The sequence below is a fragment of the Cynoglossus semilaevis genome, chromosome 1 (assembly GCF_000523025.1).
Source record: "Cynoglossus semilaevis isolate Cse_v1.0 chromosome 1, Cse_v1.0, whole genome shotgun sequence".
Taxonomy (NCBI): domain Eukaryota; kingdom Metazoa; phylum Chordata; class Actinopteri; order Pleuronectiformes; family Cynoglossidae; genus Cynoglossus; species Cynoglossus semilaevis.
Genome location: NC_024307.1, coordinates 12,866,852 through 12,894,545, shown reverse-complemented (window position 1 = coordinate 12,894,545; position 27,694 = coordinate 12,866,852). Strand labels below are relative to the sequence as shown.

General features: G+C 36.1%; 2 protein-coding genes across 7 annotated transcripts in view; one reads left to right on the top strand and one right to left on the bottom strand.

Annotated features, from left to right (window-relative positions):
- sptb (spectrin, beta, erythrocytic) overlaps nucleotides 1-4,495 on the top strand; it is a 45,112-nt gene extending 40,617 nt beyond the window's left edge. For both annotated transcript variants that reach the window (XM_008311842.3, XM_017036008.2), the window contains 5 exons: nucleotides 853-916; nucleotides 1,880-2,130; nucleotides 2,633-2,806; nucleotides 3,398-3,440; nucleotides 3,741-4,495. In XM_008311842.3, coding sequence (XP_008310064.2) covers nucleotides 853-916; nucleotides 1,880-2,130; nucleotides 2,633-2,806; nucleotides 3,398-3,440; nucleotides 3,741-3,956 — 748 coding nt within the window. In that variant the 3' untranslated portion in view covers nucleotides 3,957-4,495. The remainder of the gene's footprint in view (nucleotides 1-852; nucleotides 917-1,879; nucleotides 2,131-2,632; nucleotides 2,807-3,397; nucleotides 3,441-3,740) is intronic.
- A 3,913-nt stretch (nucleotides 4,496-8,408) lies between these two features.
- Nucleotides 8,409-27,437, bottom strand: snap23.1 (synaptosome associated protein 23.1). Of its 5 annotated transcripts, none has more exons than XM_025055034.1 (8): nucleotides 27,281-27,437; nucleotides 20,800-20,914; nucleotides 17,446-17,487; nucleotides 17,069-17,117; nucleotides 16,112-16,229; nucleotides 12,598-12,771; nucleotides 12,321-12,465; nucleotides 8,409-10,834 (listed from the first exon to the last, which is right to left on the bottom strand). In XM_025055034.1, the coding sequence occupies exons 2-8, from the start codon at nucleotides 20,854-20,856 to the stop codon at nucleotides 10,772-10,774; spliced, it is 648 nt and encodes a 215-aa protein (XP_024910802.1). In that variant the 5' UTR covers nucleotides 20,857-20,914; nucleotides 27,281-27,437; the 3' UTR covers nucleotides 8,409-10,771. The 5 variants fall into 5 exon arrangements, with proteins under 5 accessions (XP_024910802.1, XP_024910798.1, XP_024910797.1 ...); XM_025055030.1 differs by lacking the exon at nucleotides 27,281-27,437 and adding an exon at nucleotides 27,093-27,243; XM_025055029.1 differs by lacking the exons at nucleotides 12,321-12,465; nucleotides 12,598-12,771; nucleotides 27,281-27,437 and adding exons at nucleotides 13,482-13,626; nucleotides 13,759-13,932; nucleotides 25,814-25,981.
- Nucleotides 27,438-27,694: the final 257 nt, after the last annotated feature.

Below are 27,694 nucleotides of genomic sequence, written 5' to 3'. Positions count from 1 at the left end.
TTTGGGAATTTTTCGGTCAAATCCAAATTTTGGGTGTAACGTAGTCACGCGGTGAAAAATTGTCATGAAAATTTTAGAAATTTTTTTTTTCAAAATTTTAGTTTTTCTGCATGTTTCTTATTAAATAAGAGCATTTATTATTTAATGATAAATTTGGAATTTTTCGGTAAAATCCCAATTTTGGCTGTCACCTGGTCACAGGGTGAAAAATGTTCATGAAAATTTTTTTTTCAAAATTTTAGTTTTTCTGCATGTTTCTCATTAAATAAGAGCATTTTGAAAAAATTTTTTTTTAGAAAATTTTTTTTTGGGAATTTTTCGGTAAATTCTTAGTTTGGTGTGTCATGTCAGCAATAGCAAAAAAAGTATAAAAAAAGTTTTGGAAAATAAAATTCCAAAATCTTATCTTCTCTTCAAATAACAGCGTTTTAAAAAAAATTATAATTTTTTTTTAATAATTTTTTTTTATTCAAGTTTTGTGTCACGTGGTCACAGGGTGAACATTTACATGGAACTTTTTGAAAATTTTTTTTTTCATATTTTCCTGCATGTTTCTTATTAAATAAGTGTTTTGAAAAAAAAATTGTAGAAAATATTTATTTGGAATTTTTCAGTAAATTGTTAATTTGGTTTGTCGTTTCAACAGATGGTAAAAAATTTTGATACATTTTTTTGGAAAAAGAAATTCCAAAATTTCATCTTCTCTGCACGTTTCTCATCAAATAAGAGTGTTTTGAATTTTTTTTTGAATTTTTCATTTTTTTGGAATTTTATTTAAATTAATGTAACAAGTTGGGAAAAAACTTAGTTTAATTCTAAGAGTTTTTTTCTGTCCTGTTGTCTGTCCTGCAGGAGAGAAGACACAGGTTTCGCAGAGGAGTCGTCTCAGCTGTGCACCGTAGAGGAACAAACTCTGGTAACTGCACTCTACGCTGCTTCTGGATGAAACTGAAAATGTTCTGACCTCTGTTTAAACGCGCTGTAAATCAGCCGCATCTCTGCCAACAACCGAGGCCTGAGGTAGTGTTGTGTTTGATTTGTCCTTCAGTCTCATTACTGGGAATGTGATGAGTCAGCAGCAACTGTAAAAATTCAAATTTGCTGTTAAACATGGAAATTGTGATCTTAAAACAAACAACATATTTATGTCTGTCAAACAACAAACAAAACAAAGTTAAAACAAACAACATATTTATGTCTGTAAGTCACAGATATACACATAATATTAGTTTCAGTTTACATTTATATATGTGTTAATCTGATGACGATGACCTAACAAGCCAGTGGCATAGCAGCAACTCTGTGCTAAAATACTTAGGAGTTCCTTAATGTATTGTTGTGTGCCAAAACTATAGCTTGTGTTTTGTGACTAAAAACACTTGAAACATCATGATTAAACGACATCAACCAATTAAAGTGGCAAGAACTTGTTGATGTTCCAATGGTTAGCCATCCTAATAGAGCTAAAATTAGCCTAGGAAATACCTAACATTAACAGTTAAAAAAAGAAAGTTTCCAAAGACAAACTTAGTCAAAATGACCCCAATGATTCAACAAAAATAATGTAAAATGTTAACCAAAAATGACTGAAGTGAATGTAGTGAAGTGTCTGCTGAGTAAATGTAAACTGCACTGTGATTGGTTGACAAACAATCATCAATTTCTAAGCCTGAGTTTGATTTACTTTATTAGAGCACCTTGATTTTTTTTTGTACTCAGAAATTAACTATATTTACCTCTAGAGAACATTTTTGGAATTATTCTTAAATAATAAATGACAATTGCTGCATTAGTCAAGGTCACAGTCTGCTCTGTTTGTCGTCTGTAAACATTCAGGTTGGGTTTTCGGTCATTTTCTCTGCTTTTATTCTGTCTTCAGTCTGGTGCAGGTGAACCCAGTTCACGTCCTCTGGACACGACTGCTGCTGACTCTGCCGTTCCCATTGAGTCAGAGATGAGAGAGAGCGGCTCTCTAGAGCTGGAGCCATCAGTCTCTGTGGCGATGCCCAAGGAGCCAGAGAAGGCTGCCACCATGCCTGTGGAGCCGCTCAGAGATCAGAGCGTACAGCAGGGGGGCATGCTGGAACGTAAACTGGACGTAGACGGCTCAGGGAAAAGAGCCTCCAACAGGTACACCGACCTCAAGCACAGGACACAGGCGCTGGTCAGAAACACTCCAAAAGACACAGAAAGTGAAATAAATATCATAAATAGCAAAATGATAGCCATAATGCAGCTAAACGTTTGCCAAAATATACCAGCTAAATATTAGACAAAAAAGCTAATTAAATACAATCTGAGGTATATGGAAATTATTGAACAGGAAATATCTAAATGCTGATCTAAACATGTTATTTTAAATATAAATTCACCAAGTACAGTGACTGAAGTAATACATGAACGTAAATTTAGCGCAAAATAACTAAACATGGGTAAACAGTAGGTAAAGTACTAAAACTAAAGCTAACGAAAAAAGGAAAAATAAAGTGATAAAATTAGGTTGAAGTAACATTAGCAAAAATCATCTAATGACCAAAAGATGGCTAAAAGTTAGCCAAGTCATTCAACATACAATTTAAAGTTTCACTGCCAAAAAGGTAAAGGTTAGTTAGCATACTGTGTTTATCCTCAGGTCCTGGAACAACCTGTACTGTGTGCTGACGCCTGGTCAGCTCTCAGCCTATAAGGACGCCAAGAGCTTTGGTCATGGTTCCACATACCAGGGGGAGACACCGCTGTCCCTCACTAACGCTAACTGGGAATGTCTCAGCAACTATAAGAAGAAGAGGAATGTTGCCAAACTACGGTGAGTGAAGTTTGAATTAGTGTTAAACAGAGGGTTGAAAAAGTTGGATAAAAAACAAAGTGTTATTAAAGAAAACGTCTAACCATAGTCAAAAATAGTCACTTTAAGGTGCAGTGGAAAAACTGCAGAAACAGTTCATGGTTAGTCAAAGATATTTAGAAAACACAGGTAAAAACACTGGCCATTTAATGGCAAACATAAAAATATCTTCATATAGATGGCAAAAGTTAGCTAAAATAGTAGCTCAAATGTACCTAAAACATACAGCATTATATATATGTACATATGTTTAATTTAAACTTATGGATAACTACCTTATCTTAGTTTTATTATTTTTATTTTCAACATGACTAAAAGTTAGCCTAATTGGAGGTTAAAGCTAGCAAAGGTGATGGTATCTTTACTAGCTTACCTAACTAAAAAAAAAATAGTATAAAAGTATAAAAAATACACTAAGGAAAGTGTGAATTAAGGGTTGAAGCTACTGTGATTGATGATTTTGATTTTAAAAAAAGTTAATAGATAGTTCTGTAGTGATTCAGGACACAAACACAGTAAATCTGAGGTTTCCGTGTTTTTTCTGCTCCACAGTCTTGAAGATGGCAGAGAATATTTGTTCAAGTGTAAAGACGAGGTGAGTTTTTATTGTGTTCAGACGAAGTGTTTTAGTATTAATAAGCACAAGCTTTGAAATATTTGACTCATTTCGACACTACTTTACTAAGACATTTTTGAAAACTATGGTTTTGGACACCTTACGATACAGCATAAGACATTTTTGACCATTTTTGGACGTCTTACTAGAGTAAAACAACAATAACAGATCATTAATTACTTTCATATGGAACCAATAGGTAAAAATAAAACCTTTTGACGTCAACTTTCCATTTTTCAACCTGTGGTCGGTGTCTGTTTTTGTGTGTTTTCGCTCCAGAACGAGCTGCAGCTCTGGAGCCAGGCCATGGATAGAGCCATTCATAAGGCGGAGGAGGCAGAGTCAGGGCCCTCAGGAGCCAGAGCCCGCAGTCTGCCCCCTCCCTCCTCCTCCACCACCACCACTTCCTCCTCCTCCTCAGCTGCCCTCCCTGAGCCCACCTCTGCAAAGAAAGAGAAAGAGAAGATGTTCAGTCGCTTTGCCAAGAAGAAGTGAGAGAAGAAAGTGTGAGGAGCGGTGGGTGCAAAGGGAGGAGGGAGGTTGGGTGGGTGCGGGGGCCGGGGGCCAATGAGGCCGCCTGGAGACAGAGATTCATGTTTGTGTACAATCAGCTTTAGCAAACCTTTTTAATCACTAGACCTTTTTTTATTGTTATTATTAATATTAAATATTCCTTTGTGAGATTTTAAAATCATATTGTAGTTTAGTGGAGGCCCGTCACTCTGTAACTCAAGCCAGTGTTTGACTGAGTTTTGTTTTGTTTTTTTGTTATTCTTTGTTTTGTTTTTGGGACATTTTGCATCAACCAAATTCAAATTATTTGAATTAAAGCACAGAAACGTTACTTTCACACTCAACCAAAGAATGTCTGTAAAACTCTTTTCTTTTGTTTTCATGGAACTTTCACCGACATGACGTGTTGTTTCTTTGAGGCGTGCTTCAGTAGAGCCATGTATGGTGGGTATGAAAAGTCGACACACCCCTGTTAGAATGCCAATTTGTATATTAAAAAAAGAGACAGCATCCTCTGAAAATGTACTTTCTTACCTTTACTGACACTAACTGAGGAGAGTTAGGAGAGTCATCTTTGTAGCCTTTCACTCATCGTAAACATGCCTGAGAAACTGGCTTCAACGCCAATTTTTTAGAGTAAATTAAGTTTTAAGTAAATTAAGTTTTTGAGCTCAGACAAATGGAAATTTGAAGAAATGTTCAGATTGATGTCTTTGTTGTTCAGTGCATGTAAGACAGCAGTAATTTCTATTGTTGTTTTTGCAATATTTTAGAATTATGGAAAGAAAAAAGAAAAATCAACCTTGGTCTAATTAAAGTCCAGCCCAGATGAAATTAGAGGCATCTCACCAAACAACAGGAAAATCCTGGTACAAAACCTGATCCTAACTGATGGCACTAACATCACTATAATACTACTATAGAATACTACTAACTACTATATACACTACACAGTTGATTTGAATATAATTTGGGTTACACTGAAAACATCTGTGCAGATCACAGGTCTGAGTATGGACATCAAATATCTTGAAAAAAAATCTGGTATTTTGACCGTGGTGTGTCGACTTATTAAAACTACTGAACAATATGAAGGCCTGTTGTGTACACAGTGGGGGACTCAGGTACTGACCTCCTCCCCCCACTTTTAATAATCTGCCTCAGACAATGGTTGTGAACAGAAATACTGTGCTGTTTGAATTTGGAGCAGTGACTGCTGATCACTGGATTTAAGGTGCAGCCATCTGTAGAACTGCACATTTCAAGGTGATGATGAATTCAAGTGTCACTGAAGGTACGGATCTAAACGCTCTATGCACTGTGGACGTTTGACTGTTAGGATTTTCAGTTGGTAGGAAACTATGTACAAGCAGCCAGGGGTACCACAAGCAGTACAGTCTCACCAATGCTATGTTACAGTGTCTCTCAAATGGTAGGTCGTGACCCACAGTTGGGTCATGGGACAAAGTAAAGTAAGAACTATACCAAGTGTTTATTTCTTAAATTAATTTTAGGAAAAAAAAAAAAAAAAGAACACTATTTTTTTTCTAAATTATTAATTTTTTTAAAATGTATTTTATAATTTAGGAAAAATGGGGTTTACTCCCACGATTTTTCCTTCTGACAAATACGGACTGATATTTAAAAGACAATATTTAGTTTTATGGAATATATTAAGTATTTTTTGCAGAAATTAAATTGTAGGGTCAAATATGTTTATAAAAAAGAAATCTAAATTACTTTTTATATCAAAACAATGAACCTAAATTATAATTCTTATTTTTTATTATATAGTATTTTGACTAAAAGTGAAAGCTCGACCCTGGACCCAAGATTTAAAACAAACATACTTTTTCCTTTATTTAAACTTTTTCAGAGAACTTAGTCTGTTTTCTGAAAGTCAGAAATTGGAAAATTGAAAATAGTTCACCAATATCACTTTTAGTCCTTAACACCAAATTTTAAATCTAATTTCCTAAATCTGAATACAATTTAGAAAAAGAAATCAAATTTTTAATTTAATTTCTTATCTTAAAAAACAAATACAGAATTATAGAAGATATAAAATATAAAGGATATTAAAAATGCATTATATGTGTAAACATATATAATACATATGTAAATATATGTGTATTTAATATATAAATATGTACCATAAATATATGCTTTTAAAATTAGACAAATAACATGGCCAAACATTTGACAAAACTAAACAATATATATTACTTTTTTGTTGTTTTCGACATAAATCCTACAAATAGAAGCGCTGGTTCAATTTCTCACTGGGATATTTCGTATTAAGTGAAAACTAAAACCTCAGGTAAAACGTGCGTCCTGACTCCTGACCATTTGAGAACCACTGTTGTTTTCCTCACTGATGTACAGCAGCTTCTTCTGTGAACTAGAAACATAGTCAACACTTGTGCATAGAAGCATAAAGAATTCCATATATAGTCATATATTCACTACCATATTCACAGCATAAATATATATATATATACATACACGTGAATATTCATATCACCAGATGCATGAGGTGTGTGTTCTATTTGTTATGGTGCTATTGTCATATTCTTGAATATTCAGTCCAGACAAACTTGACCTGCCTTACTATCTTCACCTTGGACTTTGAAAAAGAAACACACACACACACATACACCTATTAAAATTGATTCTGTTCTTGTAAACATAATGGCCTGATGGGAGTTTTTTCCAGGAAGATCATTTTTCAATCCTGGTTGGAAGTACGTTGAAATAAATTCTAAGTGAGCTTGAAAAATTCACACGAATTTTGGGAACTACTCCCTGCTTGGTGGTATGATCCTTGGAAAAATTCACACGAATTAGGCTGGGATCTACTCCCTGCTTGGTGGTATGATCCTTGTCAATCCAAACATGATTGGTTGCACAGAATGCATGTGACACGCGTAGCCAACGCCCGCAGCGCCTGCAGGTACTTTTCCCAAAGAGAAAAGAAAAAGTAAAAAAAAGCCACCTCAAGTTCGTCCGCGAGCCGGCTCCCATCCTTCACTTAAAATAGCCGGCTCTTTATTACATCCACACTGTGGATGAGTTCGACGATAGCATTAGTTATAATCTGATGTTATTTTGACATAAAAAAACATCAGTCAAACAAGTTAGCGTTTTTACCCTAACTTACTTTTCTCAATAATCGTAACTTCTATTAAATAACCGAAAGTGCACAATGTCTAGTTGCAGCAGGATGCAATGTCAGCAACGACTTTTTGGCAACACTGACTCCAATTAGCATGGAGTTTAGCTTACAGCAGCTAATGCCCACAACAAAACTCTCGTATCTGCCCTTCATGTTTCACAAAAATGAAGACAAACTAAGTGACTGTGAAATAATAAAATCGGATCCTTACCTTCTTCAGTTCGGAACCACAGAAGACAATTATGTCTTTTATTAAGTCGAACCTAAAGAAAGAAAAGAAAAGTAAAATGGCTTTAAAAACGTTACTTCATTCTAGTCAACATAAAGTTACTTGTTAACCTCAACATACCTTTTTCACTTGTTCTGCAGAGGTATTCCCCTGGCAGGAGCTGAATTTATTTCATCTTCAGCCGTTGACGTCGTCATATTAAAATTTTAAACGTATCAACCTTCAGCCGTTGACGTCATATTAAAATTTTAAACGTATCAACCAAAGTTGAAAGTAGTTGTGAAACTTTCATTTCATTTGTCCTGGAAACACAGCGACGCCGTCTTCTCGCTTCTTCTCGATTTTTTAAAAATAGGTCCTGTCAGATCTTAGGTTCTGTGACCTTTCTTACGCTGTATTTTTAATCTTTACTTTCATTTTAACAAAAGTGCGTCTCTTAATTATGGGTCAATTTTACTTAAGCTACGAACATCTCTTAAAGAAGAATTGAAAGAGATACAAATACAATTTGAGATAGCAGTTTTTCAAAAATAGATTATTTTTTTCTGACACATTTTTTCTGTCCTGTTGGCTGTTTTTGTTTTTAATAGTGTTTAACTAAGCCATTTATCACCTGTTTTCTAGTACTATTTAGGCTAATATTCGTTAGCCCTAAGTTATTTAATAACTCCATATTCAGTGTTCTATTATTCAGTTTATGTTAGCTATTTGATTAATATAGCTAACTTTTTGCAATGTTTAATCCATGGATACATTAAGGCTATTTTTTTTTTAGCTACTCTTGAATATCGCAAATTCTAAAAATATAAAAAGTACATTTTCAGCCTAGATCTTCTGCAACAACGACATGATTTTTTTGGGCGGGGGGCGGAGGGGTTCAACTTAGATTTAATTTCTTTTACTTGTTATAAAATACACTATTTTCTTCCACACCTAAATACTGTTGTGAGAATCACATGCAGAGCATTTGACCCTAGTGGTTAAATGAAGGACTTTTGCTAATTTATTACATTAAAAATGTGCAACAAAATCCATAAGAGATCAGATTTATTGAATACAAACCATTGGAGCAGACAGTAAGCAGTTGAGACTCTGCTGAACATGTATATGTTCACCAGGCTAATTTTCAGATAAAATGAGCTGCACATAAAACATTCCAATGCAGACATAACTGTGGTATTTACATTCCAGTGGCCTCCAGTGGGTTCAAAAATAAAATAAAATAAGATAAAATAAAAACAACCTCCTCTACAGTGAGGCAGCCCAGGGCTCTACTAATTGAATCTCAGCTGACAAGGAAGAGGATGGATTTGATCACAAAGAGAGAGAAAACAAAAACAGACTAAAGCCCTGATGAGTTACAGCTCATTTCAATCTTTACATACTCAGAGGTGAACGACGCCCGCAGCAGCGCAACATACATACAAATGCTACACCTTTGTTTGCTGCTGAACAAATAATGCAGGAGATGCAGATGAGAAATGTTTGTGCTGCAGGATTTCTGGGCCGACTTTTATCATCAGCCAATTTCTGCACAGCGCGGCCCGACCAGGACTTATCCCTGCAAATGAATTAGTTTAAGAGGAGCGGGATATTTTATTTGTTATTTGCACCTTGCTGCCAGCGCTAATTCCTCAGCCTGGTGCACGACTCTGACAAGAACAACTGTTCTCTCCCTCACCAAATTGTTCCTGTTGTTGTGGTTATTATTTCACGGCAGCTCGGGGAGAAAAAAAAAAAGTCTATTTACAGAAAAGGAGCAGAGAGGAGCGGCCTGTGTTAGAGTGGATGTTACAACGCATCACACCAACAACCTGACTGCACCATTAAAAAATGATCCTGCTTTAACTAATTGAACTGCTGCTTATATGACCCAGAAAGTCAATGTAAAAGTGCTTTTTTTTTTTTACACTTTTACAGGAATTAAATCCACCTTAAGGAGAAAATAAGAAGAACGTTACGTCTTCTCGTGTAAATGCTGCTGTTGGTGGCATAGTTGAAGTTGATTACAACTATGTTTACAGATCATTTACTTACAAGACAACAGTGTTTTTAAGTCTCTACAGCAACACTGAAGTCGACAATCAATGCCTGAGATTACAACGAAAAAGATGATGATGATAACTGTTGGTTAAAAAAAAAATATAAAAAAAAATTTGAAAACTGAAAACTCTCAAGACCTGGTCTGAGGTGCTTTTAACTTTTTTTTAAACAATTTTTAGCAGTTATAAGGTTTGTTTCTTTGATGTTGAATCCTTTAAGTGGGAATTTTTAAATATTAAAGATTTAGAGCAAAAAAGTACACTGTGCATGTAAGGTCAAAACCTACTTTAAAACCACAACTACTTTTTTGGACTTAATTTCGAATATTGTGACTTTTTCCTAAAAAGTCACAGTTCTGAGCTCTTAGTTGAAACATTTACTTTTATTCAAAGTCTTTAATGAAAGTCAATGTCCATCCAGATTTAAGTTAAAATCTCAGATTATGACAACTCCATCTCTAATCCTCTACTTTAATAATCCCCTCAACTGTCCATCAGTAAAAACTTTAAATTAAACTGCTTTAAGGAAGGGGAAAGTCATTTGAAAACCTTCTTTAAAATATCCAATCAGTCCAAATCGCATGTAAAAATATAAACACTAACTATTTTTTTTATTATTATGTTTTTTGAAAACAGCTTGCCTAAAAAGGCAAAACTGACATTGGGAAGAAAGTATTAAACACACACTTTATTCACAAGCCATCCTGCCCAAAAAAGAATAATTAAATAAGCATATAATCTGAAAATATTACAATAAACTTAATTACAGGATAAACTGACAGGATATGAGAGGAAAAAGGCAGTGAGTGAAGCTGGAGGATAATGAGGAGCAGACGCAGCTCAAACACAATGAACATACATAAATTAAACACAGAGATAATGACCATGAATCACTGGCTTTGTCCTATCACGCACACACGTACGCACACACACACACATACAGAAACAAACCCACCCACCCAGACAAAGACAGTTTGTATCTTCAGACCTGAAGTAAACAGCGAATAATTAGGTGAAGAGAGTAACTGACATGCACTTCACCTCCACACCTGTGGGTGGTGTGCTGTGATACAACAGAGCAGGTCGTGATTAAAAGTGTCAGTGATGGGCTGTCACTCAGCCACGCTGCTACAGCATATTTATGAATACACAGGTTGACATTATGGGATGGTAGAATGGGAATTTTTAGAATGTACACGTGTGTGTGTGTGTGTAATTTGTTGACTTCATTAGTGAAGTGAAGGCAGACACACTGCTGTGTCTTTCGTGTGTGTGTGTGTGTGTGTTTGAGAGTACTGTATGTGTGTGTCCACGTGGACTCCGAGTGGACGTGATGATGTCCATCCTGCTCTCACTTGAGGAGTTTGTTGGCTCTCTGGTTTGCCTCGTCGATACGAACCTTGTTCATATCAGCCTGAAGGAGAAACAGTGAGATGAGGTGAGACGGGAAACGAACAGCAATGACAAACACACACACACACACACACACCCACACACACAGACAGACACACAGACAGACAAACACACAGACAGACAAACACACACAGACAGACAAACAAACACACACAGACAGACTAAATGTGTGGTGTGTTAATTCACTAACAGCTCTAGAAGCCTTGAATGTGTCAGTCATGTGACGTGGCTTCAGTTCGACAGGTGTACAAGAATATTTGGGGCAGAGTTTGGAGAAATGTATTTTGCGTCAAGCTGCTAAGTGATTGTGATAATTACCATTTAACGCTAATTAGTTTTAAACACAAAGGTTTTTATTTCTGTGTGCAATTAACAAATGTGCCTTTAGTAATTTAACCCTGCCCCGAGTCACTGGACTGTTTTTATTGGTCCACACACAGTGAGGGTAAATTAAACTGTTTTCTTTAGATAAATGTAGAGCAATGAATTACAAAAAAGACACCTACACAAATATTTATGCAACTGTCTAAAAAGACAGTGAATGCCTTACATAACAGTTCCAGGGCCCCAGACACCACATAACCTTGTCCATTTATTATAATAACCAGTGAAGAAGACTCTAACAGGGCATTTTATTCTCTTTAACCCTGATCACGGGCTCTGTTCTGAGGTGAAGTTTCTTACCTCAGGTTGTTCAGAAACAACGTCTTTTGGAATGACTCACGTATCATGAAAATATCCTCAAGTACTGCATTTCATGTGATGCATCCACAGACTGCACTGTACTGTACTATACTGCGTCTTGTATTTGTCGTATTTGTATTCCTGAGTTCCCGTCCGTTTAATGTGCGTTTCTTTATGATGGACTCATTTCCCTGCAGAGGCGATGAATACATCTTTGACTTTGACCTTTAACAGCTCAACGTAAAGCTTAACCGCGTTTTTGTAGAAATGTAAATCCTTTTACTCAACTCCACTGTGTACACGTACCAAATAAACCCAATAACCTCATACCCAAATATGTCAAAGGCAGCATTTAGAGAGGTGTTTTTGTGCATGTTGAGAAATGTAAATACATTCCATCTTTTTTTCCCCCCACTGTTAAGCGGTGTGTGTTGTACCCTTGAGGCTCAGACGTTATGCATTAATTTCCCTCTTTATAAAGCACTTGTGCGGCTGCTTTTAGAAACTATGTTACAATCTTGCATTGTTTATTTTCATGTTTGCTTGCTCGCAGTTCTCTTTCCTTCTGGGTCATCGCCTTTAACCAGCAGCCGGAGACAACTGCGAGAAAACCTTTGGCAGAAGGTGGACTGCGCGCTTGTGTAACGTGGGGTCACATGATGTCATGATAAATAACACGTACTCTGCACATGTGGAAGATTTTTCTTTTAAATAGACAGCAACAGTGGGTTTAATGTGACTTTTGATTACATGGGATAATTTAAGCTAATTAAATAGTTATTATAGTTGAATTAATTGCGTACCTTGTCAGTAATGCGGTCAATCTGTTTGTTTTGTTTGTCAATCTCACTGCCCATGTCCACAGCCATATTTTTCAGGTTACTGACGATATCTCCCACTGTCTGCAGATTATCCTCCATCTCGTCCTCTCGCGCGTCGTTTGTTACCCTGCATCACAGACAGTGAACAGTAAAGGATGGAAGTTAAAAAAACATTCAACAGCATCCAAATGTAGCTATAAAGGTTACAGGGAAGGTCTATGTGATAAGAATACAGAGGGCAAAAGGAGCAGGAGCCCACCTCTTGATGTAAGGTCCGGACGGTGCAGGGGCGTTCATCTGCCCCGGCTGACCATTGCGAACCCCCGAGGGTTGCTTTATGACAACTTTGGCTCCATTGGCATCAATTTCACCGTCTCCTCCTCCAATACCCCAAGTACGCTTGTATCGGGAGTCATGTTCGATTGATGACACTCTGGAGAGAACAACAAAAAATAAAACATTTAGTATAGACATTTATAATCACACGTTCACATTTTATATATATATATATATATATATATACACACACACATGCAGAGGCGATGAATACATCTTTGACTTTGACCTTTAACAGCTCAACGTAAAGCTTAACCGCGTTTTTGTAGAAATGTAAATCCTTTTACTCAACTCCACTGTGTACACGTACCAAATAAACCCAATAACCTCATACCCAAATATGTCAAAGGCAGCATTTAGAGAGGTGTTTTTGTGCATGTTGAGAAATGTAAATACATTCCATCTTTTTTTCCCCCCACTGTTAAGCGGTGTGTGTTGTACCCTTGAGGCTCAGACGTTATGCATTAATTTCCCTCTTTATAAAGCACTTGTGCGGCTGCTTTTAGAAACTATGTTACAATCTTGCATTGTTTATTTTCATGTTTGCTTGCTCGCAGTTCTCTTTCCTTCTGGGTCATCGCCTTTAACCAGCAGCCGGAGACAACTGCGAGAAAACCTTTGGCAGAAGGTGGACTGCGCGCTTGTGTAACGTGGGGTCACATGATGTCATGATAAATAACACGTACTCTGCACATGTGGAAGATTTTTCTTTTAAATAGACAGCAACAGTGGGTTTAATGTGACTTTTGATTACATGGGATAATTTAAGCTAATTAAATAGTTATTATAGTTGAATTAATTGCGTACCTTGTCAGTAATGCGGTCAATCTGTTTGTTTTGTTTGTCAATCTCACTGCCCATGTCCACAGCCATATTTTTCAGGTTACTGACGATATCTCCCACTGTCTGCAGATTATCCTCCATCTCGTCCTCTCGCGCGTCGTTTGTTACCCTGCATCACAGACAGTGAACAGTAAAGGATGGAAGTTAAAAAAACATTCAACAGCATCCAAATGTAGCTATAAAGGTTACAGGGAAGGTCTATGTGATAAGAATACAGAGGGCAAAAGGAGCAGGAGCCCACCTCTTGATGTAAGGTCCGGACGGTGCAGGGGCGTTCATCTGCCCCGGCTGACCATTGCGAACCCCCGAGGGTTGCTTTATGACAACTTTGGCTCCATTGGCATCAATTTCACCGTCTCCTCCTCCAATACCCCAAGTACGCTTGTATCGGGAGTCATGCTCAATTGATGACACTCTGGAGAGAACAACAAAAAATAAAACATTTAGTATAGACATTTATAATCACACGTTCACATTTTTATATATATATATATACACACACACACACACATATTTATAAAGTAATTTTTGTTTAATATAAATACTGTATAATCCTACAATGCAAACAGTGAGTACATGTTTTATCATTCTAAATGGAACAACTAAACATAATTAAAAACTATATATTATTTACATGATTTTAAGGACAAAATCACGTCATTATTAACATCTTGTCATAGGTTAAATGTGGCTTCTGGACCTGGAGTTTAAGACACCGTGTTTACAAAAGGTTATTTTATTCTAGTACTGATTTTTGTTAGTAATAAATGTCATTGCCTACACATAGGAAACACCCCACTCACTAGAAACCACTTCTAAATGACACAAAAGACACTTCTGAGCAAGAAAAAATGTGCGGTAGAAGAAAAGGAGTAAAAAAAATCTAAAAGAAAAAAAAAAAAAAGAAATCCTTCCAGGATTCCCACTCCCATTATCTTATATTTCCAGGACATTTTCAGCTACAGCCGCAGACAAGTTCAAATTTATTTTCTGAACTTTTCCCTTTATTGTACATTTATCCAGATAATATCTACTTTTAAGTTCGGGTGAGGGAAGAGAAAAAAGTGCTTATGTCACTGACCAATACTAAAACCATCCTTCAACTTGAATTAAACTGAGATCTCCTTACTGAGGTCTAAAATTTGCTAAATCTAGTTTAAATGCAAGTTAGAAAGTGAAGAAATTATCTGACATGACTTGACAATTTGATTGGGCGAAACTTCATGTGATTAGAAATAACTTTTAAGGGCAAAGCAGGGGAATTAATTTTCCAGGCTAATGTAAACATTTCCAGGACATTAGACTTGTTCTCCCTGATTTTCCGGTACGGTTTCACAGAATCTGTGAGAATCCTGTACTTTAGTTCCAGCCCCAGAAAAACTTCTCCTTACCAAGTTTGAAACACTTCAGTATAAGAGACACAACCAGAAGTGAAAAAAGGCAATTATGATGAATGTTTGTACAGATTTGTAGAGAACCTGTTCTAAAATTTAGTAAACAACAAACCACCTAACCTACTGAACCATGTATATTCATCACAACAAAAAACATAACAATATAAAATCCCTACCTTATTTTTTGATATTCGTCAAAGAATCCTCCCCTCCAATGTGACAGCATTTAAAAAGATTTATTTTTATTATTGTTATTATTATTTTATTAACAACCAGACACGGAAATAACATGCAACTACACTGACACAGCAAATTATTATAATTATGTTTTAGGAGTACTTTGAATGGAAGTGTTTCACCAGTCGTATTAAGCACATCTGAAGAAATATTTCTATGAATAACTGCAAATGTTCACTGTATCAGTGAGCAACCAAATAAACATTTGACATGAAAATGGATATTTATTCCACCTCCCTGTCACACCCTGCTATTAGCAGCCACAGGTGGCAGCAGCTAATGCCGTGGTAATGTGAAAGCATCTGGTGGATCGGAGTTGCCTAATGTAAGTGTTCTAGCTCATAATAACAGAGGAGGGATGAGGGCGGGCTGCTTGTTTGACAACTTGTCTTTGTTACATGCTATTTCAAAATGCCATCTTTAGCACTGCTCCACGCAGGAACACAGTGCCCTCCCAGATACTGGGAAAACTACAGCACACAGAGTATTACACACTAGATTGCTGTAAACACAACACCTTTCAACATCAGCAGCCACGACAAACCTGTGAAGAATTATGCTTATGAAATCGGAGAGATATTAGGTGGTGGCAAAGCACAGATTTTAAGAAGAAGAATTTAAATTTGGATGTTTGTCTGTGGTTTGGAGTGAGGTTTGTTACTTTAACATTACTTGGATGTTAATATGTCGACACATACAAGCTGTATGTCCTCACTGACCTGTTATTCACTCAGTGTGTTAAGAGTTTACATAATTGTTGGTTCTTATTTTGTTAGGTAGTAGACCCATTTGTTAGGGTAGACAAATGTAAGAATTGGGATATACGAGGTCTAGACTAAAAGGAAAAATAAAAAAATCAACAACTCACACACAAAGGAGCGGGTGTCAGGAACAGTGGTGTGAGTGTGTGTCTGTCCACAGCTGTGATGTGGAGCGTTCAGCAACCCAGAGTGTACGACCTACCTGTTACAAGGGCAGACACAGAGGCCGCAGCACTTGGAGAGATCAGTCAGGTTCCTCTCCGCCTGTCTCATGTCCTGGTTGATCTGCTCCATGCCATCCTCCACACGACTCAGCTGCTCTGGAACACGACAACAGGAATGGGACGTTAGCAGAATCCTAATTTTGCATTTATAAATAAATGTTTTCACATGAGCATTTGTCATAAATGTTTTGGATTTAAACTTTATTTATTCCCAAGTACGTTAAATTAATTGTTACATTAGTCATTTATTAACCCCACTGAGGATTCCTAAATTAGGTCATTAAGTGGGCCACTGCAACAGCCAGGAAATGGATACAGATATAATATTGCCTCAAGGTAGAAAACAAACAATTAGAAATGCATGTTTTTAACAGAGAACACATGCAGGGATACAACTAGAAAATAAAACATAAATAAGGTTCCTCCTCGTACAAAAAATACACAAACATTTCAGATGGCACTTAAATCAATTTAGAAAAGCTTTGTGCTGTTTTATAATTGGTGTAATTCAGTTACAAATTTAAAAAAAAAGCTTTGCATTAACAATAAATGTTTAGTTAAAGCACATGAGGGGAGCAGGAGCATTTTAGAGAAACCTGGGTAAATGTTTTTTAAATTAAAAAACATATTTATTAAACAGACTCAAAACAAACCAAAAAAGTATTGAATTAACAGGTTGAAGACAATGACAATGGGGTGCAGTCGTAGAGTAATGCTGAACTGGGCGACAGAGTGCAGAGTGTGAACAGCGAGGAATTTAAGGCTACATCAGTTTTGCTAGCTTCACTACATAATGAAATATTAGCAAAAATATTAACTGAATTATTATTTTAATCTCGTCATAAATTGAATACCTTGAAAAAATACATTGCACTATTCTTTAAAAAAAAGTGTAGTAAAATATGGATTTCTTCCCCCCGTTGTTGTATATTTACCTCCTTGTTGGTCCAACATCACCATGGTGTTGACACCAGTCTGTTTGCTCTAAAAAACAAAACAAAGTGCTAATTTAGAACCTTGACAAACAAACTACCATGTCATGGATCTATATTCAGATTTGAAAAACTGAATCAGATCAATTTCTTGATGAAAAGAACACAAAAATAGTAATCAGAAATATTAGCAATATGGATATTCTGAATATGTATTTATCTTACATATTAAATACATTTAAGCAAAATAACAAAAAAGGTTTTGTAATATTTAGGTCTCAAATGTAAAATATATAATAGTCTTTTTTTCACGATCCTACCCTTAGCAGGTGAAAAACCAACAACAACAACCAACAACTTCTGGCCATCAAAGCTCTCACCTCTTCTGCCATCTGCAGCATCCTCCGCGTGCTTTCCAGTGACTGTGGAGAGATAAAAAAAATAATACACCTTAAAGCAAATTTTAAGAAACATGAAAAAGCCACCTTTATATTGTAGCCTATATGAGAATAAGAACAAAAAAACAACCAATGGACTCCATTAAATGCAGCCAGACATTAAGTTTCTCTAGTTCACGTTTCAATTGGAAGCTATTTGACATAACATTAAAATAGAGTCATTTATAGAGACAGCTTCACAGAATCCAGTGAAAAGGTTTTGACACAGTCATATTTAATGTTCTCTTTCATTTAAGGCAGCATTTTCCTAAGAGTTGGCAAAGCTCACATGGCTTAGTTCTGGAAAGAGGACTCTTGTCATTAAACCCACATAAAGATTTTTATCTATTTGGCTTCTGTTTGGATGCGTTTGGAATTTCTCCTCGATTCAAACAAAGGAATTGATTGGTGTGAAAACGGCCTCAAGAGACTATAAAGGAGACAGAAAGGAAAGGAGCAAGATAAGGAGGGAAAGAAAATTGGAAAGATGTGTGGGATAAGAACATAAAGATAAGAAAACAGGAAGCTGAGCCTTATTAATTAAGAAAAGAGTATGAGAAAAGACTGCAATCAGTTTGTTAAACCAGTTTCAAACTGAAGAAAAAGACCGTGTGACAGTGGAGATTTCATTATGAATAGCTGGCATTAGTCATTTTTGACTCACTAGAAGAGCAACACTGTCTGTAGACTGACTGTAACAAAACTTGATAATATTTAACAGAGAAACGTTATGGACAGTTATCCAAGTTAGCTGTTTAGTGTTCCATCTTAGAATAGTGTCACCTGTGCCGTGTGTGAGCACTGTGATCAGATGACATGACATGACATGGCTGGGGACAAATGCTTGCAATGCAATCTAAAACACAGACAACAAATGTTGATGGCTAACTGGAATGCAGTCAATCAGGTGAGCTACGACTCTCAGTCTCTAATAATAGATGGCAATCTCTATGCAGAACCTCAGAAGAAGCAAATCCCGCAAACAAAACAGGACAAGACGTCACTGTTTTTATCCCTGGTGAATTATTAAAGAGAGAGACACCAGGTGGACAAACTCTGCATTTGCCAATTTTAAACATAACTAATATAACAACATTGATCTGGTAAACTTTAGGAACATGTATAATTATTTTTCCTGTAGTATTAAAACAAAAACTGTCAAACAGTTGAGTGATAAACTGACCCCAGGGTCGCATGACACTACACTCACACTACACTACGGCCTTCCTGACTGTAGGAAGTCACTGTTTGTCCTTCGATCCTTGTTACTGCTGACTTGGCCAAAAGTTTGATGCTTTTACAAATGTTTGAACAACTGATAATGACATGGCAGTTTTAGTGATTCATAAGGAATTTAACTACACTACAGCTTAAATGGAAGTAGCGATGTACCAGGATAATTATGTGGCAATAAAATGCAATGGCCTTATAATTATTTTGATATAATAATCTGGAAACTAGATGGAAACTAGCTATCTTTTTGTTGTGCTGTTGATAATAAAATCTATTCTGTTGTATTCCTGGTACATTGCCAATCATAATAGACAAGTATTTAAGGTCAGGTGTTAGTGTTTACCCAAAGCCAGAGTATAAAGCAGCATTAGCAGAAGGGTCCTCCCTTGTCTTGTTCCATTTATGATCTCCTTCATCAAACAGGCAGCAGCGAGGGAAGACAGTTGCAGGTTAAGTGTTAAAGCACACTTAAAGAAGAAGAAAGAGGAGTAAATAAGAAAATTCCCACAGAGAAATTACAGGAAGGTGAAGTGTAGAGCAACAAGCGCAGAAAGAGCAGGTTAATTTGAGTCCATTCCACTCACATGGCTGATCCTACAATACCCTAGAGTCTTAATTAAACAATTAATTCTATGATTAAAAACACTGTTAATTATCTAAAACATTATACTGTAGAGATTGTGAAAGGGTGGGATGACAAGGTTAAATGTTTGCGAATCCACATCCTCCCCTGTAATGTTAGATCTAAAATTAGACCCAGAGCTGTAAATTGAAAAGAAATATTATTCACTACTCAAGTGAAAAACTGCTCAAAGCCATGGCAATAAAACTCTTTTTTTTTTACTGCTTAGCCTTTATCATCCGAGTCATCATGGTATAGTTAAATAATAAATAATTACAATGAATCAAGTCAGTGAAGATGAAACTCAGAGGATCATTTAAACCCATGTACCTCTGATTTTGCAAACACCCTGATATTAAAAACATAATAAAATTAATTAAATGACATCTGAAAAATTGCAGGTCTGAGTTGTTCTGTAAAATACAGAGCCCTGTGTTTTTATGTCAAATATAAAGTTACAGCAGTGTGTCTGGATGCTTTCATGCCAACTGTCTATAACCTTTAAAAGACAGACTTGTTCCCCCATTTCTGTGGAGACCACTAATTCTTTCAAATGTCAAGCAGTACTTTAAGTAATTTACATTTTTCATTTGTAGCCGTGTTCACTCCATTTAAATATGAACCCAACTGCTTTGCATGTATAATGAGCTCCTCTGATTGTAGAAGGAGTTATCCACTTTAATGTACTTTTCTTTTTTTTTTTTTAAAGGCTCCAGAATTTAATTCCCTGAAAACTTCCAGAGTGTTTAAAAGAACATCTGTTGTTATTCTTTGCAGGTGTTGAAAGACTAATATCCAAAGAAGAAAAATTATAATTGTTTTAGTCTCTTGTTAAAAAAAAAGAAGAAACACCACCTGTAGCAACAAAACAGTGCAATTGATCCACGAATCAAGGTTAAAACACTTTTTGTTTCAAACTGGCTTTTCATGTTGTATAGCAAACAATTTTGAGTCGTAATTACACAGGGAATATATAGTAGTGTGGCTGTGGATACAGTATATAGTACTATGCACTATTTTCTTCAGTGTATTCCTTTAAGGGGCACTTGAAGTAAATACTGATAATGATAAGCTCATTCTCAAAATCATTAAAATGCAAAAGAAAAAAAAAGGATGGTCTGTAGACCAGCCAGGCCGCTCACACTGTTCAGCCAGGGCAGAGGACTTGTCTCCCAGTCACAGGCATCTGTGACAGTTTCCAGGGACAGGGCTAAACACTAAATATTTATAATTTAAAATCCTTTAATAAAGTGCCTCAATTGGCCCAAGTTGGATGAAAAATGGATAATGGTGTTGAGAAAATGTGGGGCTTCTGTATCTTTATGCATGGGAAGAAGGGGTGGGGGAATTAAAAGTACCTAAAACTTTTGAATATTGCCGTATTTACCCCAGAAATGGGAAACTCCAACATGAGTTTGAGAAACAGAAGGATGGGTTTGTACCTCATCGGTCACTTGGTTGGCCCTAATGGTCATCTGTTCCACTGTCATGTCGTCCATGTTGCTGCTGGTTGCTATGGAGGCTCCTCCTGTGGCGCCGAGCTCGATATTTTGTGGCCTGAAAAAAAGAGGCACAGGTCAGAGGTTACGTTGTGACATCACATTAACCTTTAGTGTGGAGCTCTGCGGCCTAAACAAACAAGATATTTACAAGTCTGCGCTCCAGTGTTGCTGTACTTCCCATGACTTGTACTTTTAAAGACAAACAAAACAATCACTTGAGTCACTGAGTTGTCACTTGTGTTACAGCACCATTTGTATGTTCATGCAAAAATTGGCAGTGGCATATGAATAGAATTTTAAATTGTAGTATTTTCTTAAACAAAATAGAAAGATATTAAAGCCAAAAAAAACATCTAATATATCCTGCCAAAGAAAAGATGCTCAAAATTCTCTTTAAAGGTTATAAAAACAAAAAATATAGTTTTAGCGTGTAATGTCACACTGTGTGACACCTTTTAGACTCCATCCATTGAATTCATTGAATTGGTTGGTTTAAATAGAGGGGCGTAAAGAGTGAGGTACATTTATTAAGTTGTGATCTAAAATGTAGAGCTTTTTTTTTGTAGAGGAAAGCAGAAATCAAAACAACATTATTGGCGATAAAAAACACAAATCCACCAGAAATGTGTTCAGAAAATACAGTATGATCATGGCACAAGAAACCAAAATAAGACTGAAGAGGTTCACAGATACGTACACAAGTATTTTACTATTTTCAGCCAATAGCATAAGCATCACTTTCAAGATTCCATATATTCCATCAATATTCATGCAAATGGTCTTCCCTGGAGGCTCCACGACACAAGGCAATGGAGTTTCCTAAAAAAAAGCCTGCTCTTAAAGAACGAACAAACACACGTAACTGAAGCAGATGTTTGTCCTTGAAAGTATTTTCAAAGTGATGCTTCTTGGCACCATCATTGTGAGTTTCTTTTCCCTGACTTTATGGCTTTTCTCTTTTATGAGTCACAGCATTGTGAACAGTGGATGCTATTATTACCATATGTGACTAATAAATGGCACACAAGGTAGTAACAAAGTTGACTGTGGTACATGTCCTGATCAAGTAATTACCTAGTTTAGCTTTAATTCATAGTTTGAGTCATTTTGTATTTTTCTATTTGGTAGGAGGGCCCATCATCTTCTTATCAGAGTATTTAAGGCAGTTGGCAGATTCCTGCAGCCTTACTGCCATCTTTTGATAATGTCATGTTTCTCTTCCTGAATGGAGCTACAATCTTTGGATTAGATATGTCTCTGTCAAAAGTCTACTTCCTTCCACTAACTGTTCCTCTCCAGATGACTCTCTAGATTCTATCTCCTGTATTGAACCTCTTTCTTCCTCCTCTGTCAAACATTGAACCTCTACTTCCTTTGATATCCTGTATTGGAAGAACATCAAAGGACACACTGGCTGCATTCAACCACATGCATAAACATCCTGTGGCAGAATCTCTGGTGCGTTGATGCCAGAATCCAGATCACGATTATTTCTTTTACATTGAGGGGAAGGAATTTACACAACAAAACCTAGAACAGTGGGCTGCTCTGGAAAGTTTGAGTACCAGAAACCACATTTTAAACTAACCATCAAACACACAACATACGTCTTTAAGTAGGTGTAAATAGTTAACTTCCAAAGAAGAACCAACAAATATGTTCTTATACTGTACTAATATTTTTTCCATATTTTATGTAGCTACATTATGTAGCTGGTGACAAAGAATGTCCAAAATAAACACAGTCGACTGTCATTAAGATGCTAAATATTTGTCTTCATTTGGTCATTATCCACATTATGATAAAACTCTGGACCATTACAAAGGAAACAGAGTTTTAAGCAAGAGAAATCAAACTGTCCAGCAACATTGCTGCAACAATAAGTCCATACATCACTGAATGATAAATTATTGAATCAATTGACAGCTACTAAGAAAAGGTATACAATTTGTTAATTAACTTTAACAAAAATTTACTTTATTTGTGAGTATTTTCTGGTTGCATCTGCAACAGAACGCTAAATATTAAGAGCTTGTGAAAATATATTGATCAACAATTTCTATTCTTCCATTTGTGAAGCAAAAGAAAGGCGAGTTCAGGATTAAAGTTACTGTTAAATGTTGTGGGATCATCCTTATAGTGTTAACAAAGATAAATAATAATGGAGTCTGCCGCTATCCTTATGGAAGAACCATCCTAAAGCAGGAAAGATACACTACACCTACTTAACTGGCACGAGGCATGTTGAAAGATACTTAAGAAGAATAATAAGCGTTAGTTACCAACTCTACACCAAACATTACAGTATAAGAAAGACCAAAGTACACTCAATATACTACTTATGTAATAAAAAGATATGTGGATCTTTGGTTTCTCCAAAGACATCAAGCCAAACTAAGCTGTGTCAGTATTTTTTGCTCAGTCCAACACTTTCTATTTGATGACGCTGCATAACACATAAAGCAGAAGAACCGTCACAGGGTGAGATGTATAACTTCTAAGAAGCCCTAACTACAAAACCATCAGAAGGAAGTGAGTTGTGTTTCAATGCTAAAAGCTTTTAAAGTAACTGTAGACACTAAAGAAGAAAAATGTGCCATGTAGATATAGAAACAGGACTAAAACAAGCTTTCAGATTTTTCTTTTGGAAGCACAAATGAAAGACAAGGTAATACCCACCAAACAATCAATCAAACATGTGGTAAGAGTTGGCTAACATGTTGAGGTTCCTCTTATCTTCTTGATCTTCATTTGTTATTTTAATCTATTTAAATAAATGAAAATGTAGACCTTGACCATTGACAGTGCAATCACACAACAATCTGGTTGCAGTCATGTGTAATGAGTGAGACAACTTTTCATGTTGGATTAAAGAAAAATTCACAAAAATGTAGGGCAGCAACAAATTAACATTTTCATGGTTGATTTTTCATATTTGGTCAATTAATTATGGAAATTATGTAAGGTCAATTGGAGTGTCCTGAACATAAAAATGTCCTCCAAGACTATCAAAACTAGTGGTTAACACACTGATTTCCAATTGGTCAGTGATAACTTGACTAATCACCTTAGCCCTGCTACTTTGTAACGAGTGTACTTTTAAATATCAAAATCACCTAGGAATTTATGATTTAATTAAAGTTGTGACCTACTATTTTACAGATGTACTTAAATAGTCCAGACAATAAAACACAATTTCTTCATAACTTGCTTTACGTGTCAATGGACATGCTGTGAGCAAATGTATTTCTTAAGATTAACCACTCAGTCATAGAAGTCAGCAAGTACATCCTTTGGGGAGTCCATCACAGGCCAATATAAAGACAACCATTCACATTCTTATTCAAACTTATTGCCAATTAAGAGTTAACAATTCACCCAATCCTGACTGCTTTTGTGCACCATGCCATATAGGATAAAAGAAAAAAATGACAGCAGCACTGACATAATAGCAATGGTCAAAGTACAATCTTACCAACAACAACCAACTTTCAGGAAACACTGCTTTCTTTTTGTTCATCACCTCTCCTGGTGTCTTCCTTTCCTTCAGGGATCAAATGTCTTTTTCCTGTTTTGCAAATAACCTCTGAACTTTAAGTTCCCTTTTTAACCATACAGGAATGTAACCTCCTGAAATAACAGACAAACACCACAGAGAATTGATAGTCTACTTGGCAGACGGATTAGACGGTTTCATTTTGAGGACTCTGCTCTTTTGCTTTCTTTTTCCTGACAGGAGGGCATTTGGTTCACACAGGATCGACCACCTTTTCTAAGTGACTATTGAACTTGGCAGGAGACTGCAGTAGGTTTAGGAGTGTAACAGTGAAAGACACATGCATGCGCGCACACGCACACACACACACACACACACACACACACACACTCAAGACAAGCTGGATATGTCAACACCAAAATATCAACCTTAGATGCCATTAAGCATATCTTTGAAGAGCTAAGTATTGATTTATCCTAATGGACAGAAGTGAGGAAAAGGTTCCTGTGAGAGAACACGTCATTGCAAATTGCATTTTGAAAAGAGTTGGTTTACTTTCAAAAAATGCAATCAAAGCTTGAACTTTCATTTATGGAGCAATCAGACATCGCTGACCAACTTTTATCTAATTATAAAACAAACCTATTTGTATAATCACAGCTGCAACCCAAAAAGTCAGTTCAAAATCTTTTACTTAAAATATAAATTCATCTACTATAAATACTGCAGTTAAAACTGATTATCCTGTTGTCTATAAAGCACTTTTTCTGCAAACTGTGCATAATAAAGCCTGACATTGTCTGGTAAAAAGATCTATGCCATCCTGACAGGAAAACAATAAAACAAGTCTATAAAACAATGGCAACTTCACATATGCAGAATCCCATGCTAAGACTACTGATACATTTCATGTTTCAATTGCTGAATTTGAAATCATGTTTGTCAGTCTTATTTCATTATTGCCAGTTAAATTCAATGTCAGTCTTTTAGAAAAATAAAATAAAAAAAATACCAAAACAAAGTCTAACAATAGAAGATTTTTCCATTATCTTTCAGTCCATCTCAGATTAGTGCAGGCCAAAGTACATGATTACATTTCTCACCAAAAACTGGGTATGGCTTCCATTTTGTATGATTTTAAATGTCCAAACAGCCAATAATAGTTATTAGTCAATGCTTCACAGAAAAATTAAACAATTAAAAAAAGAAATAAAAACATTCATGGTCTGTTTCACGTGACTAATCAAACTTCAGAATTAAACTCTTGGCTTTGGGAGCATTCCACCTTTCTGCTAATGCTCATGATGTTTGTACATGCTGCATTTCTGTTCTCTGGTTAAAGTCTAACAGTCAGCCCTCAGGTTTACAAACTTCACATTGGATAGACACACAAGACGTTTACACACCAACACATGAATTCACAGCCACGAGACATTTAGTCAAGGTTTAAAGACATACCGACTCATGTTCTTGTTTCCCCACAGCACCAACAGAGAGTGGCTAACACAATGACTCCTACAGGGAAGGACTTTTCTCGTTCTTCTACCCAAACCTGTTTCTCCAGATATAAATGCCTCAAAACTAGTGACGCCCTTCCCTTTTCTACTGCTTTGTGTTCAGAGCACCTCTCCTTTTATTTATTTATTATTATTTTTAAAGTTGCTAAATCTTTACAATTAATGTCTCTGTACTGCTGACTTCAGTAATATTTATTTATTTAGCTTGAGAGTGAATTGTTTAAGATAAGAAAGACCCAGGTGGCTTTCTGATAAAGTCCAGCTGGAAGTAAACACATGACATCATGTTGTACCGACAAAAAAAAAAAAAAAAAAAAGGGAAAAAAAATTGAGTTTTTCCACATTGTAGAGTAATATTGATTTTTATACTCCGGGTTTCAAGGCTAATTTATTAAAGGACTTCAAAATGGTATTGTATCAGGGACCCTTCACTAATGTCTGCATTATATAGATGAGTAATATGAAAGGGTTTTTATGATTCAATTCATGTGGTATTAGACTAATAATTGCATTTTTGTGCACTTCTACAATGCAGCGTTAAGTTTCCTTTTATAATTTCTGGGTCAGCCTGACAACACTGTCTGTGATGGATCACATGTCTCTCTATTTCTTAATTATTATGTCAGCACGTGCTGACTAGCAAAACTATGCATTGAAACAAATTAACATTTCTATTTTTACAGTATTTTGTACGGCAATACCATATGATAATACCACATTTCATAAAACTGTCCTTAAGGTCAAATTATAGTTGAATGAAACAAACCATGAGACACCTTTCGTCACGTGAAAATCATCTGATGACCTAAACTGATTCAAAGGACAAACATTATACAATGAACCTAACAATTTGTATTTATATACAGGCATAGAATAACTTCGTATTACATAATTATTTTTCGTCGATACATTTAAATGCGCCATATCAAGTGTACACAGGTACAGATACCTGACCAGAGGTATGTCATACGAACCGCAATTACTTAAAAGACAATGGGGTTTTTTTTGTTTTGTTTTTTTAAAGTTCCATAATTCGAGTCGCCTGTTACAGGTGACGTTAACGTTGAAAGAAAAAAACGAAGCCAAAACACAAGGAAAACAGATCCTTCCACACCCAACAGACCTTAATTGTGGCAGTTGCATCTCCCAAAGTAAACTTAAAAAGTTTTATGATGATAGAAGGAGTCCAACATTATTAAAAAGCATAAAACGCCCCTTACATTGTTGTTTGTCGTTGAAATTGCCACACAAACTTAGACTCCAGAGGAAAGACCTCGTTAAAACTGCGCTATGCTAACTTCTCTAGTTAGCTAGTTCCGCTTTCCTGGTCAACGACCTAAAACAACTCAAACAACTAACTACGCAGGGCCGGGAGAAAGATCCACTTATCAAGAGGGACATCACGTACCTGTAAACACTCCTTGTTTTTATGGAGGATCAATGAAGTGCAACTCCGCCTTCTCAACGGTATGTAAACTTTGCGCCAGCAACTTCTGGATTCCTTCAGTGTTTCCACTGTCCGCTGAAGTGCTTACTGCTGCATTCACGTACACTCGGAAGTATTGGTTTTTGTAGCAGTCATCAAACAAACTAATAAGTGAGCTACCACGAAGCATTTCAGGACACTGGACCAAACTAAAACAGCAATACATCTCAAAGAAAATAAAAATAAAGCGTTTAATATCAGGAAAGAATCCTTCGTTTTGTTTTCCAAACTTTTCCTTGACTTTCTGTATTGCTAATGCCCATATGAACACAACACATTATAGTGAGTCTGCGCTATTGCACGACTCAAAAATATTTAGTCCGATTTTTCTTTTAA